The sequence below is a fragment of the Garra rufa genome, chromosome 14, assembly GCF_049309525.1.
Source record: "Garra rufa chromosome 14, GarRuf1.0, whole genome shotgun sequence".
NCBI classification, from domain to species: Eukaryota; Metazoa; Chordata; class Actinopteri; order Cypriniformes; family Cyprinidae; genus Garra; species Garra rufa.
In genome coordinates, this window is record NC_133374.1 from 21,015,754 (window position 1) to 21,030,293 (window position 14,540).

Sequence of the window (14,540 nt, forward strand, 5' to 3'; positions counted from 1 at the left end):
GATGGAAATTTTACTGACTCAATACATTATTACGAAAGTGTCATTCAGTATTCGCGCGTGTTAAAAAGTCTTTTTTTTTATTTTTTTATTAAACAAGTATGTACATATCAATACAAATACATCTCACAACAGAATAAAAAACGGTATACAGAGAGAAAACGAATAGGCCTACAAAATTGCATAATATGGACATTCAGTTAATCAAATTAAAACGACATAATGCATCATAGGTTTTCTCAGCTTTTCTGTTTCTAATATGTTTTAAAGTAGTGCCATACTGTTTAATTTCTTTAATAAACTGTTCACAATTTGGCTTAGCTTTAGCCCATTTATTAACATGAATATTATATTTTCCAAGTAAAATAATTAATTGCGTAAGAAAAGAAATTATACTTTTAGAATCAGTAGTATCTTGTACAAAAAAACAACAACATCATACATTTCTATTTGTATTAATGAATCAAACATCCGAGAAAGAAAGTTAGATACATCTATCCAAAATAATCTTGAATATATGCATTGAAAGGAGAGATGAGTCACAGATTCTTTAACAACACCGCAAAATTCACAAGAGTTTTCCAGATTTAGTTTGAATCGTTAAAATAATTCTTTAAGAGGGTAAATTCTGTGTGATATCTTAAAAGATACCTCTTTTACTTTATTATTTATAAAAAACTTATTTGTTCTTAACCACACTTTCTTCCATTCAATATTTTCAAATTTTGATGACCAGAAGAATGAGAAGTTGAGCATGGCAGATAATTTGTCTTTAACACATTTCTAATATATCTATTACTGCATTTATCTTTAACAATATAAATATCACCAATAAATATATCAAAAGTAAATGGTTGTTGGTCAGTATTAATTGAATGTACAGAATTACGTAATAATGAAACAACTTTAATTGGAATCGCATCAAAAATAACAGCGTATTCTTTTGGTTTCACAGGAATTTTAAATTTTGTAAGGAATTCTGTGTATGTCAAAAGCAAACCATGTTCATTAAGCAACTGACTTACAGTAAATATTCCATTGTCATACCATAACTGATTAAAAATTGATTTTTTTTATACAAGATATATCTATTATTCCACAGAAAATATCGATGTGGTGTGAAATTGTGTTTATAGATTAATTGCCAAGCCAGCAATGCCTGCTTATGAAAAGTTGCCAATTTAATTGGGATTTTATCAATAGAAAAATTTCATTTTAAAAGAGGGTTAATACCACCTAAAGAATTAAATATAAAATTGGGGAATAAATGCCACATAGTTTATTTATTTTTAATGTACTCAATTATCCATTTTATCTTAAAAACCTCATTGAGATCTGTAAAATTTAGCACTTCAAGGCCCCCAAATTCTTTACAATTATTAACATCAAATATCTTTTCGTAAGTAATGAGGTTTCATGTGTTAAAAGTCTTGCCAGTATTTGAAAGCCTGCGTAAACCTGCTGCCGCAGAAGCAGTTTAGTAACTTTATTCATCATCAACATTCAACATTTATTTTATCATCTATAGTTAATGTATACAGTGAAGATGAGTGTCTTATTTTTACAATTATTTCTTCATTAAATGTTTGTGGTAGGTTATTTCTGTGGTAGACTTTACTATATAGATCAATCTGAAAAACTTATACAACTGTTTCATTTGTATTTTGATATATTTATTTTTCCTTTTGCTTGTAATTAATCATTACAGTCACACAGTTTATTTTCCTTCAGTAAGCTTGAGAATGTTTTACTTACATTATTTTCTAATAATTCAATGGCCTATTGTCAATAGACCCATTTGGAGTAGATGTTACAGTTATGTGACTTGCAGCTATGTGCATTGTGGTGGCAGAAAAATTCTATTTATTTTACATTTACCTATTTTACAATTCTGATTTTTTTTTATATGTTGTATTTCAGACTTTATAACTCAATTTAACTTAACAATAACAAGTCTGTCAGTTCTGAGGGGAAAAAAAACAGAAGTGTGGGATATAAACTCATGATTTTGAGCTGAGGGGAAAAGGGCGAATGTATTTTATCAGAATTGTGAGATATAATCTCGGAATTGTGAAAATAAATTCCGAATTTTTAAATATAACTCAAATTGACCTTTTTTATTCTTTTGTTCCATGGCTTCCATAGACTACTTGAAAACTGTCATTAACCCTCACAGCCTCAATTTCATCCAAGAATAAAATGTAAAATGCCATAAAACCCAAAACACACACAGCCACAAGAGTTAAGAGGTACATTTTCTGCTCCTCGGGTCTCATTCACTAAGCTTCCTAACCACCCCATTGAATTTATACATTTACTATATAACAACAAATAAAGTCCTGTCCTCTAATTAATCACATTCTAAAAGCTGTTTCACTCTGAAATATGTCACAATTCATAAATCAAGTCAGACTTAACTTCTGTAACATGACTAAGATTGCTGAGCAGGACACTAATTATGAGATGGTGTGAAATCAAAAATCAAAATGGCAATATGCAATAGAGGTTTATTTTTGTTACATTTAAATTGTCATTGTCTTAGTTGTGAAGGTTAAAACAAGGTTAAGATACTGACAAACAGTAGTGTTTAGTTGGACTCAGACTCGACTCGGTCTCGATCCATTTGGACTCGGACTTGAGTCGGACTTGACTGGTTAAAGACTCGGACTTGACTCGGACTCGACTTAGGTGGACTCGAACCCAACACTAGTGTGAGGTTAGTGTGCAGCTACATGTTTCCCTGACCATTAGCAAATGGGGGCGTGTTGGATGCAGAAACTATGCAGGCAATTTAATGCATTTTCTGGAAACTAAAAATATATACAAATAATGGCATGAGCTCAGGGCGGGGCTACCTATTTCCCTGACCAATAGCAGATGGGGGCGTGTCCAAAAAACCTGTGCGAAAACAGTCACTATTTTTGCAGTTCCATTTGTTGACAGTTGGGGTGCAGAAACTACAAACACACACAAATGCAATTTGTGCAAACTAAAAATATATTTAAATAATGGCATGAGCTCAGGGCAGATCTACCTGTTTTCCTGACCAATAGCAGATGGGGCTTGTCCAAAAAAACCTGTGCGAAAACAATCATTATTTTTGCAGTTCCATTTGTTGACGGTAGGGGATGCAGACATTACACAAGAAATTAAATGCAATTTCTGCAAACTAAAAATATATTGTGAGCTCAGGGCGGGGCTACCTGTTTTCCTGACCAATAGCAGATGGGGGCGTGTTCAAAAAAACCTGTGCGAAAACAATCATTATTTTTGCAGTTCCATTTGTTGACAGCAGGGGTGAAGAAATTACTGGCAATTCAATGCATTTTCTGCGAACTAAAAATATATGTACAAATAAAATTAGCAAATGTTAAAACTTAATTATATAATTAAGTTTTTAAAGACTTAAATATAAAGGCCTATGTAAACAGTGTACCGAATTCCTAGTTAAATGTTGCTAAGCAGTCTTCCTGTGCCTGATGAACAGTTTTTTTCCTCCTCTGAGTATCGCCGACGAACCTGCGTAAAAACATCACTGAGCGTACTCTGCGCTGGGATCTTGTCGGGGTCTTCGGTACCACCACCCCGAAACATGGATAATCCATTCTGATCGCTGGACGACAGCGGCCGTGTGCTAAGATTGCTAGTTCGGGGCCACGCCCACACTGAGCTCCTGATCCTAGGGCAGGCAGGCAGAGTGTAAAATGGCGCACAGCTGTCGGTGGCGGTTCCCTGCTCGGCCCGGAGGGAGCAGCAACTCGGGCACCGGGAGGAAAGCGGGCCGAATACGAGTCAATGCTTCCCTCCGAAACAGCGCGGGGACTAATCCGAACGCGAACGGGCTCGGGCCCGGTTTCGACGCTGCGTTGCAAGTGTCCGCTGCCATTGGCAGCAACCTGCAGAAATTTCGGGATGTTTTGGGGGAGTCGAGCGGCTCCAGCAGCGGGGAGGTAAGCGGGACCCTGGCTAAAGCGTTAGCCTCATTCATGATCAATGCAGGAATTACAAATAACTCCGCGGCTGGGTAGCAGCTCCAACTTGCTCAGTGAGGAGAGTGACTGACTGACTGTTCTAGTTATTTTTCTGCGCAGCAAACACATGCCTCCATCCATGTGCTGTTTTTCTCACTATGGGACTACTGACAGGCTAAATTGCTAGCTAGTCCACATCAAAACATGTACCTATTCCTAACTAATAACTGGTGTTGCTCTGCTTCTGTGGTCTGATGTCTATGTTGAGGCGTTCTAGCATCACATTTCGGGACCCTGAGGAGTTTAGTGCCATTTTTTGACAGGATGGAGATGTGAAGCTAGATAGCTGATGGCTGCTTTACGTTGAACTTGTTTCAATTTGATTCGGAGACTCGTGTGTTTCATGAGACATCGCTTTTTTACTTTAAACATACTTTTTAGGCTAAAAAGCGTAGAAAAGACCATGCTTGATGCGCAGCTTGCGCCAAAAAAAAAAGAGGTCTAAAAGAGCTCAAAGATAAATAAAGGATGAAGTTTAAAGATATTTAGCACGTTTAAGTTGCTTTGGGCATTATAAATAGCGTTTTTCGGCCATGAAGAGATTGAACGATAGCGTTTGATGACTCTATATTGCACTTCAAGTTGTTTCTTTCACCAAAAGACAACTTCGTTCAAAAGCCTGGTGGTATATAACGGAACTTTCCTTTTGTAGAGAAACAAACAGCAGCTTAGGGTGTTTCAATAAGCATAAACGAGCAGATTTTAGCAGGACTGAACACCTGGTGCCAGTTGGTTGTTGTTGTCTGAGCATTTAGCGATAGCACGCAGAGTGCATCAATCCCAGCTATAGTCTGTTTGGATTTTAAACTTCATTTTAAAGTACTGGCCCATAAAGAGTTAGAAGATGTAATGCTTTGCTTCTAAAACTACTGTGGCCCTGCATGTGTGCACTTCTGATATTATTTTGTCCAGTTATACATTGCCCTCTAGCTTGGGTTGAGAAATGGGTGATGCTAGTAGCATAAACAGCGTTGCTATTAAAATACGCAGCCTGGTGTGTTTTTGTTGCGGGGAATGGGGCTTATATCCACAAATGGTTCATTCTGTTCTGAAACTTTGCAGCCTGTAATTTTAAACCTCTCGTGTTTGATCTCCTTCACCCTCGAGAGGAGGCTGGCTAACGTGTTAGCTTGTTAGCACCCGCTGATGCACGGGAAAATGGGAGGTGGACATGTTTTTTTTCCCTCTCAGATATTGCGTAGTAGCAGTATGCATTCGAAAAAAATGTCATATTTCTGTCAGGAACCAAGCGAATCCTGTGCAAAACCTCACTGATGCTACAGGGACCATATGTTTAGTCAAAGACGCCAAATGCAGTGTTTTGAGCGGTGCAAAAGGCGGCTGCAATAAAAAAGGTAGCGTTTGACGGAGGTTGTTATGTATGGGGGTGTGTACTGTGACAAACTACCATCTTCCTTTCACAGTAGTAGAGCGCTGCGCATCGGAAACGCGGGGAGATCGAAAACGAGAGCGGGCGCCAACCAGAAACATGCAAATAGCGTGCTTGATTTTGTGTTTCGCCTACGGGTAATTTAGCGTTTGAAAACGTGGCGCAGATTTAAAAGCGCGGAGATGTGGTTTCTAGACTTGATATCTTTAGGCGTTTTATATTTATGTCTATATATATACACGTATATACAATACACTCATTTTCCTCACCTCTCTGTCTTGTTATGTTGGCTTGGAGAAGCCAACATATTGTTATGCTATTTAAACTTATTATTATTATTATTATTATTAAAATTCTTCTGAGACTAAAATTCTATACGCTACTCCTCCTAGAGCTTTAAGGCTACAAGCCCCAAACTCGGCGGAGCCCTGGGCCCTGGTCACCAAAGTGTTGCTATATCTTTTTGGAATGATCAGACTTACAGTTGATTTAATATTAATTTTTTTACATGAAAAATTTCTATGGGATTTCAATGGGCTGAGAAAAAATGCGCCATCTAAAGGCGCAATACCTCTCCACTGAAGAGGCGGGATTCAAACCTCTTACTTACAGTCACTCTGAAATCGGTGGAAATACAAATAAATACCGCCTTAAAAATTCAAATATTAAAGCGATTTAACTCTAAATACCCATTAGAACATATCAACAGCTAAATTCAGTGGTTTGTGAGTAGTTCTTGTAAGAGAAAAGCTCGCACCCTTCAGCGCTTATACAAGCCGTCAGCACTAGGCTTCTCTCTCTCGACATGTGCTCACAAACAACATAAATTGCACGAATTAGAACGCCTTTAAAGTAAATATATTTCAGCGATTTGTTTGTAAATACCCATTAGAACACATCAACAAATCATGCCTTTTGAGATCTGTTTTATTTCAAAGTTAAAGCACTGTCTTCAGCAAATGTGTTATACAGACGAGCTAACCTGACTGAGAATTATACATGACTGCACGTCTTTTAAAAGCATTTAAATAAAAACACTCCAGCGATCCAACACAATAAATATACAAGAATATTTTAAAGAACTACATTAGCTGCAAATGAGCTGTTCAATAGGTTTCACTAGATGTTACCGAGCTGAGACTTACTTTCACTTTGATTTCGGTGGAAAATGCATATAAATAACGCCTTTAAAATTACAATATTCCAGCCATTTAATAGTAAATACCCATTAGAAACACATCAAGACCTGAATTCAGCTGTTTGAGCGAATTTATTGAAACCCCTAAGCATTTCCTTCACCGCGTACAGATTGCTTTCAACGAGTTTACATGGATACGAACGACAAAATTTGCACAAATTTGACCGCCTTTAAAATTACAATAATGCAGCGATTTAATTCAGTCCACCCATTAGAAAATATCAACAGCTAAATGCAGTTGTTTGTGACTATTTTTTTTTCATACAGAGAGCGCTGCATTCAGCCGTGTGTTCTACATAAGCTCCGAGATGTCCGACTGAGAATTATACATGACTGCACATCTTTTAAAGGCATTTAAATAAAAACACTCCAGCGATTCAACACAATAAATATAGAAGAATATTTTAAAGACCTGCATTGGGTGCAAATGACGTTTTTCATAGGCTTAACTAACATGAGATGCACGGCTGCATTTATGTGTCTGTTAACAAAGACATCATTTGCACGTCTTTTAAAGGTATTTTAATACAAACACTCCGGCGATTCAACACAATAATAGTTCAGTCATATAATAAAAAGTTTAAATGCTTATTTCTGCTTTTCGGCTCAACCGCACGGCAACGCAACGCGGCTTTGAAGCAGGCATCACTTATTCCAGTATGGCAAGCCGTTTTAACCTAAAATACACATATTAATCCAATATGGTGTTCTGGGCTGGCCCTTTTGCCCGAAGCCTGCCCGGTTTGCTTCTCCAAGCCAACATTTAAAGTTTGTCATCGAACTTTAGCTTCTAGTTCTTATTGCAAGAATATGTTGTGGTTTTTATGTGATGGTAACATACATCACTCCAATGTTATTGTACAGCCATTTGTTGTTTTTAAGGCGATTTACTTCAGATTCTTGTTTATAAGTCGACATTTAATCAAAATATATTCATTTTGAATAAATGTTCGTGTTATGTTATTGAAAACAATTGCTTTAGATGTAGTAATTTTGTCTTCCTCTACAATAACTTTCCCTATCTTGTGATGTCACTTAGGCCATGCAGGCTATTGGATAATGCTGATTGTGTTAACTATAGAGGGTTTGCACTTATGCCAGGATTTGGTCAGTTACCAGGATACTCGGATGTAAACAACAGCATTGATTGCACAGTTAATGTAACACTGAATGTTGTTTTGCTAATTTCTGCTGTCGAAACCATGGACAAAATGTGTGGAAGCTGCTAAATCATATAGAGAAGGATTAGGATAGAAGAGAAAGGGCTCAGTAGTTTTACAAACTAAAGTTAATAGGTGGTAAAGATATGTACAAGCAGTATTAATTAATATATTAGTTTAATATTTCACCTACCTGACTGGAAATAAGAACAAACTCGAATGTTGTCAACTACAAGTTTCGTTCGATTTAATGGCGTTGTTTATGTTCATTGCCGCCAATATGGCCGATTGTTGACACGTCATGAAAACACTTTTTTTAAATTTTATTTCAGCACTTCTTGTCTCTTTGTATGTTGACTTGAAATTGTTTAAAAGATTTAAACCAAAGCTTGCATTTTCTTTCCCGTGCTTTTATTTGTAGCAGTTCTGTGTGCTTTAATGCACCCTTTGAACCTTTTTGAGGAGCACTCAATTAAAACATTTGTGTATTAGTGTATAAGCCAGACCGATGGCTGAAATCCCAGTGGAGCTCACAGTTCATGCTGCACATCGATTATGTTAACTAGAGGGTTTGCATATGCATCACGATGTGGTCAGTTACCTGGATGTGCAGCCATATTTGAGATACCTGGATGTAAACAACAGCATGGATTGCACGGTTAATGTACTATTGCATAGGTTGTTCTGATAATCTACACGTCCAAATGATTAAAAAAATGTGTGGAAGCAAGAAAGGGTGTGATATTTTGACAAACTAAAGTTAATAGGTGGTAAAAATGCGTATGAGTAGTCGGTGCCGATAGCCTTGTGGGCAGCGCGCCGACCCACAGTGCCGTTGCGCTCCGGGCGTCCCGTGTTCGAATCCCAACTCGAAGACCTTTCCCGATCCTGCCCCTATCTCTCTCCCACTTTGCTTCCTGTCATGTCTGATCTGTCCTATCATAATAAAGGCCAAAAAAAAAATCTTTAAAAAAAAATATTAGCCTAATATTTCACCTACCTGACTGAAAATTATATAAACAAACAGAAATGTTGTCAAGATTCTTGCCCTGGAAATCCTGGTTCAGTTCGGCCAACTGCAAACGCCTTTTGTTCCGTGATTTGTTATAACTTTTGGCAGTCTACAGTACTCTAAATATTTTTCCCGGTGGCAATAATTGGCCATTTTCAGCAGCAATAAACAGCAAAATATGCACATTTCATTCAGTTCAGTGCCACCAATATGGCCGATTGATGACGCATCATGAAAACTGTCTATTTCGGTTCTGCCATACTTTTTGTCTCATTGAATATCCTGTTTCATTCATAAATATGCCCCACCATAGAAGTAAAAATGTTTGCAATTTTTCTTTTCCCGTGCTTTTAGTTGTAGCAGTTCTGCGTGCTTTAATGCACCCTTGGAGCCTTTTTTGAGGAGCGCTTATTTAAACACGAATACATTTGTGAAACGTTTAAGTAGTGTACAAGTCAGACAGACGGCTAAAATCCCAGCGGAGCTCGCAGCTCATACTCCACATCGATTATGTTAACTAGTAGGGCTGGGTATTGTGACCAATTCGGCGATTCGATTCTTATTTTTATGGTTTTGATTCGATTTCGATTAGCTATCAATATTTCATTTAAAATGTTAGTTTTGCAGACATGGGATCCATATTTTGATATAAATGCTGGTAACTGAAACTCTCCTACTTAAGTTTATTACTGAAATGCACATCTACATTAATGATAGGGTGCACACAGTTGTTTATTTTAAACAGTTTTTATTTTAAATGAACACTGTAACAAGAAGTCATCCAATATGTGCATCCATTGTACACCATGTAAACTGCAGAACTGCAAAATGCACATTACTGTAAAAAAAATTAAAAGACAGTAACAGTTCTTGACTACAGCCTAATCATTTTTGATCACCAGATTTGTCTGCAAAAAAAGCAGCTGATGGTGACACCTTCAGGACGAGAGGTGAATATTCATATCCTCTTACGTGAAGCACGCGCATTAAGAATCGATTCAGGGATTTCCCGAATCGATATCGTTGCGTTAAACTGAAGATCGATTAAAATCTGAGAATCGATATTTTTTACCCAGCCCTATTAACTAGAGGGTTTGCACATACGTCACGATTTGGTCAATTACCTGGATGCGCAGCCATATTGGCGATTAGGGCTGGGTAAAAAATATTGATTCTCCGATTTTAATCGATCTTCAATTTAACGCAACCATATCGATTTGGGAAATCCCCGAATCGATTCTTAATGCGCGTGCTTCAGCTTCACGTAAGAGGATATGAATATTCACCTCTCGTCCTGAAGGTGTCACCATCAGCTGCTTTTTTTGCAGAAAAATCTGGTGATCAAAAATGATTAGGCTGTAGTTAAGAACTGATAGTTTTATGGACAGTTAGAATGTTTTGTATTATGATGGGCCTGTTTTGAACGTTTTGATTTTAGAAAAATGTTTTATTTCTTAAACATGTTTGAAGTTCTTAATAGATTTCACTGTTGCACATTTACAGTCTTTATTTTTTTACAGTAATGTGCATTTTGGAGTTTGTTTACGTGGTGTACAATGGATGCACATATTTATGTTGTCTTGTTACAGTGTTCATTTAAAATAAAAGTTGTTTAAAATTAATAACTGTGTGCACCCTATTATTAATGTAGATGTGTATTTCAGTAATAAACTTAAGTAGGAGAGTTTCAGTTACCAGCATTTATATCAAAATATAGATCCCATGTCTGCAAAACTAACATTTTAAATGAAATATTGATAGCTAATCGATATCGAATTGAATCGAAATCGAATCGAATCGAATCGCCGAATTGGTCACAATACCCAGCCCTATTGGCGATACTCGGATGTAAACAACAGCATGGGTTGCACGGTTAATGTACTACTGCATAGGTTGCTTTGCTAATTTGTGCTGTCTAGACCATGGAGCAAAATGCGTGGAAGCTGCTAAATCATGCAGTGAAGGACTTAAAGGAACACTCCACTTTTTTTGGAAGTAGGCTCATTCTCCAACTCCCCCCGAGTTAATAAGTTGAGTTTTACCGTTGTGAAATCCATTCAGCCGTTCTCCTGTTCTGGCGATATCACTTTTAGATCATTGAATCCTATTAGACCAGTAGCATCGCGTTCAAAAATGACCAACGAGTTTCGATATTTGTCCTATTTAAAACTGAACTCTTCTGTAGTTATATCGTGTACTAAGACCGGTGGAAATGCAAAGCTGCGAGTTTCTAGGCTGATAAGATTAGGAACTACACTCCATTCCGGCGTAAAGTCAAGGAAGTTTGCTGCCGTAATATGGCTGAAGCAGGAGCAGTAATACCACACAGCACATGTGCAAATGCTAAACTAGCTGGGAACTCATTTCTGATAATACTCCGCCTGCTTCGGCCATATTACGGCAGCAAACTTCCTTGACTATTACGCCGGAATGGGAGTGTAGTTCCTAATCCTATCGGCCTAGAAACTCGCAGCTTTGCATTTCCACCGGTCTTAGTACACGATATAACTACAGAAGATTCAAGTTTTAAAAACAACAAATATGGAAACTCGTTGGTCATTTTTGAACGCGATGCTATTGGTCTAATAGGATTCAATGATCTATGCTAAGCTATGCTAAAAGTGATATCGCCAGAACAGGAGAACGGCTGAATGGATTTCAAAACGGTAAAAATCAACTTATTAACTCGGGGGGAGTTGAAGAATGAGCCCATTTCCAAAAAAAGTGGAGTTTTCCTTTAATAAGCAAAAAAAGGCACAATATTTCGACAAACTAAAGTTAATAGGTGGTGAAGATTCATACAAGCAGTATTACGTAAGAAATTGGCCTAATATTTCACCTACCTGACCAGAAATAAGAGCAAACACAAATATTGTCAAGATTCTTGCCCTTGAAATCCTGGTTGTTTGGCCAACCACAAACACCTTTTGTTCCTTGATTTGTTATAACTTTTGGTAGTCTACACTCTACAGTACTCCAAATATTTTTCCCAGTGGCAATAATTGACCAATTTCAGCAGCAATAATCAGCAAAAGATGCGTTTCGTTCAGTTCAGTGGCGTTGTTTATGCTCAGTGCCACCAGTATGGCCGATTAATGATGCATCATGAAAACGCTCTATTTTAGTTCTGCCATACTTTTTGTCTCATTGAATATCCTGTTTCATTCATAAATATGCCCCGCCATAAAAGTATAAATGTTTGCGATTTAGAAATATCAACCAAAGCTTGCACTTTCTTTTCCCATGCTTTTATTTGTAGCAGTTCTGCGTGCTTTAATGCACCCTTGGAGCCTTTTTGAAGAGCGCTCAATTAAAACACGAATACATTTGTGAAACGTATAAGTAGTGTACAAGCCAGACAGACGGCTAAAATCCCAGCGGAGCTCGCAGCTCATACGAGTTGCGGACACAGCATTGTAGTTTCATTCAGAGGGGATGTTGTGCCTGGGTAGGATTGTTCTGGTTCATCGCAGCCCGCTGAGCTCACAGAGCAGCCTAAGGCCAGTAGCATGCTCAGTAAACAGAAGCACGCCGCCCCTCCTTCCCATCAGACCCAAATCCAACAGCACGGGCCCACAGGGCCCCAATAGGATTTCACTTCTGATGGCTGCCTTTTAGACTACTTCATTAACCCATTTGGACAGCTTAAAATGTTTACACAGAGGTAATACGTCTGCGTGATTTCTCGCAGCGGTGGAAAACGAGGCTTTTGATGTTCGGAGATATTTTCGTCTAAATCTAAAGTGCAAATACAAGTGCGCGGCTGCTTGCTAGACAACTGTTACTTTCAGGAGGTGTCCTGTTTAAGTCTCCATTCATGGGTTTCTTTGTGCGGGACGCCATTTGGCTTGCCTTTTAATGTCCAGAGTAAAGCCCCGCTTACAGAAGCAGAATGAGGATCAATATCAAGGCCTCATACAAAAGTGCAGTTGAATGGATACAGCAAATGAATGCTTTGCTCCGCTGCTTTCTAATGAATGGCGTGGCCTATACGGAGGGAAGAAGTCCAGCAGGTGTTTGGCCTATTTATCTGGAGAGGGCCCTGTCCCCTAGACAGCGTGTGGATCATAGCAGGAAGCTTTGTGTCTGCTTTTATTCCAGCCTTTACGAAGTGCAGGCAGCTGAAAGAGCACAGACGTGGATATCAAAGGGTGAAGAGCAAGCCCTCCTCCCCCTGGGACAGCGCTGGGAGGGAATTAGACACAGGCCGTCCCATCCATGGCTTTATTCCGCTTTTGTAGGCGGGCAGAGGGGGTTTCGCCGCCCGCTTTTCGCTCCGAGGGGGGGCAGCGGCAGCCATTGAGCGCACGGAGCAATTCTCTCCGAATTTACGTCCCTCATTACACCTCGCAGGAGGCGCATCTTTGTTTTTATCTTAAAGCCACGACTCCTCATTAGCGTGGGTGTGAGGTGTTGGAACATGTTGTTTCAGAAACTCTCAGTTTTGGGTGCTTTGAATGTGGGTGCATGAGCAGCATCAGAGCGTTAGATCTGCATCTTAACTGAGGGTAATTTCTCCTGATGTGATTTTGTGTTACCAAAGTGTTGTAAGAGGCTCGGATGATCAAACGACCGGGGTTCCCCAACCTTTCGTGTTGTTTTCGTTGAAACAACCTATATGTGGCCACATAAGATGACCAGACGGGTTTCTCTCGCTGTGAGTTGTTGGGGGTTTGTCTGTTTTGGCCGTAAACTGAGAATGCCATCAGCCTGGCCCCGTTTTAATGTTTAATGCATTGCGTTTATCTTTTACACAGGCGTTTTTAAGGGAATCTGATGCCTCAGCAGTTGTCAAAACGTCACATTGTTTCGAAAATGGTGATTCAGTGAATTCATGAAAGGCCTCACTATCACATATCCCCGGGCTTAGAGATGATAAACAGTTGCATGTCTTGATGTGGATATGTTGGCTTACTGTGATTATAGGGGTGTATGCGTGTGTATGGTATCGTTGGCCACACACACAGTAGTGCAATTATGTCCCGCTCTGGGGAGGGAGAGTTGCCAGGTTGCAGTGTGCTTGCCAGTTTATGCCCAGTTCTTAAGCGAACTGTTGATGCCATGTTGAGCAACTTTCCTGGGTTTGTGACCATCTGCTCAGAACAGGATGTAATGAGTTTATGTAAACAAATAGTCTTGTTTGCTTACCTTTTATTTATGGGAACTCAGAGGTGGCACAAACAAGTACTTTATCTGCTGTTGTTAGAAGGGAGGATGTTGATTTGTAATCCGGTCGCTCTGCTGGGGGTGTTCCCATGTTTGGGGGTTTTTATGAGAAGCCTTTTTTATAACCGTGCGTTCTTAAAATTTAAAAGCACAATGGCCCTAGATATATGATTGTCAAACCAAGCAGCATCTGCAAATAAATGGGTGTAGAACTTTTCTTAAAAGTAAGTGTTTAATTGTAAACAAACTTGTCTGTTGGTTTTAAAGATTTTAGTGACTTTTATTTTGAAAAACATTTTTTTTTATTTTACTTATACAGCAATTTTATATTGTTATTATTGTTGTGTTAAGTGTCATCTTTAAAGAAACACACATTAACCCCCATAGAAAGAGCACTTTGTTTTATTACTATTATTATTATTATTATTATTATTATTGTTGTTATTATTAAAAAATATAAATGCAAATTAAAGCTTATTATTATTATTATTATTATTATTATTATTAATTGTTTAAAGTGTCTTTTCTTCAGAGAAACAAACAGTAAGCCCATAGAAATGGATAAAGTTTCTATTATTATCATTAC

General features: G+C 38.3%; 1 protein-coding gene across 1 annotated transcript in view; it reads left to right on the forward strand.

Moving 5' to 3' along the window:
- Positions 1 to 3,701: 3,701 nt before the first annotated feature.
- kmt2a (lysine (K)-specific methyltransferase 2A) overlaps positions 3,702 to 14,540 on the forward strand; it is a 46,134-nt gene continuing 35,295 nt past the window's right edge. Inside the window, exon 1 of the mRNA XM_073817477.1 lies at positions 3,702 to 3,947. Within this exon, the coding sequence (XP_073673578.1) occupies positions 3,702 to 3,947 (246 nt within the window). The remainder of the gene's footprint in view (positions 3,948 to 14,540) is intronic.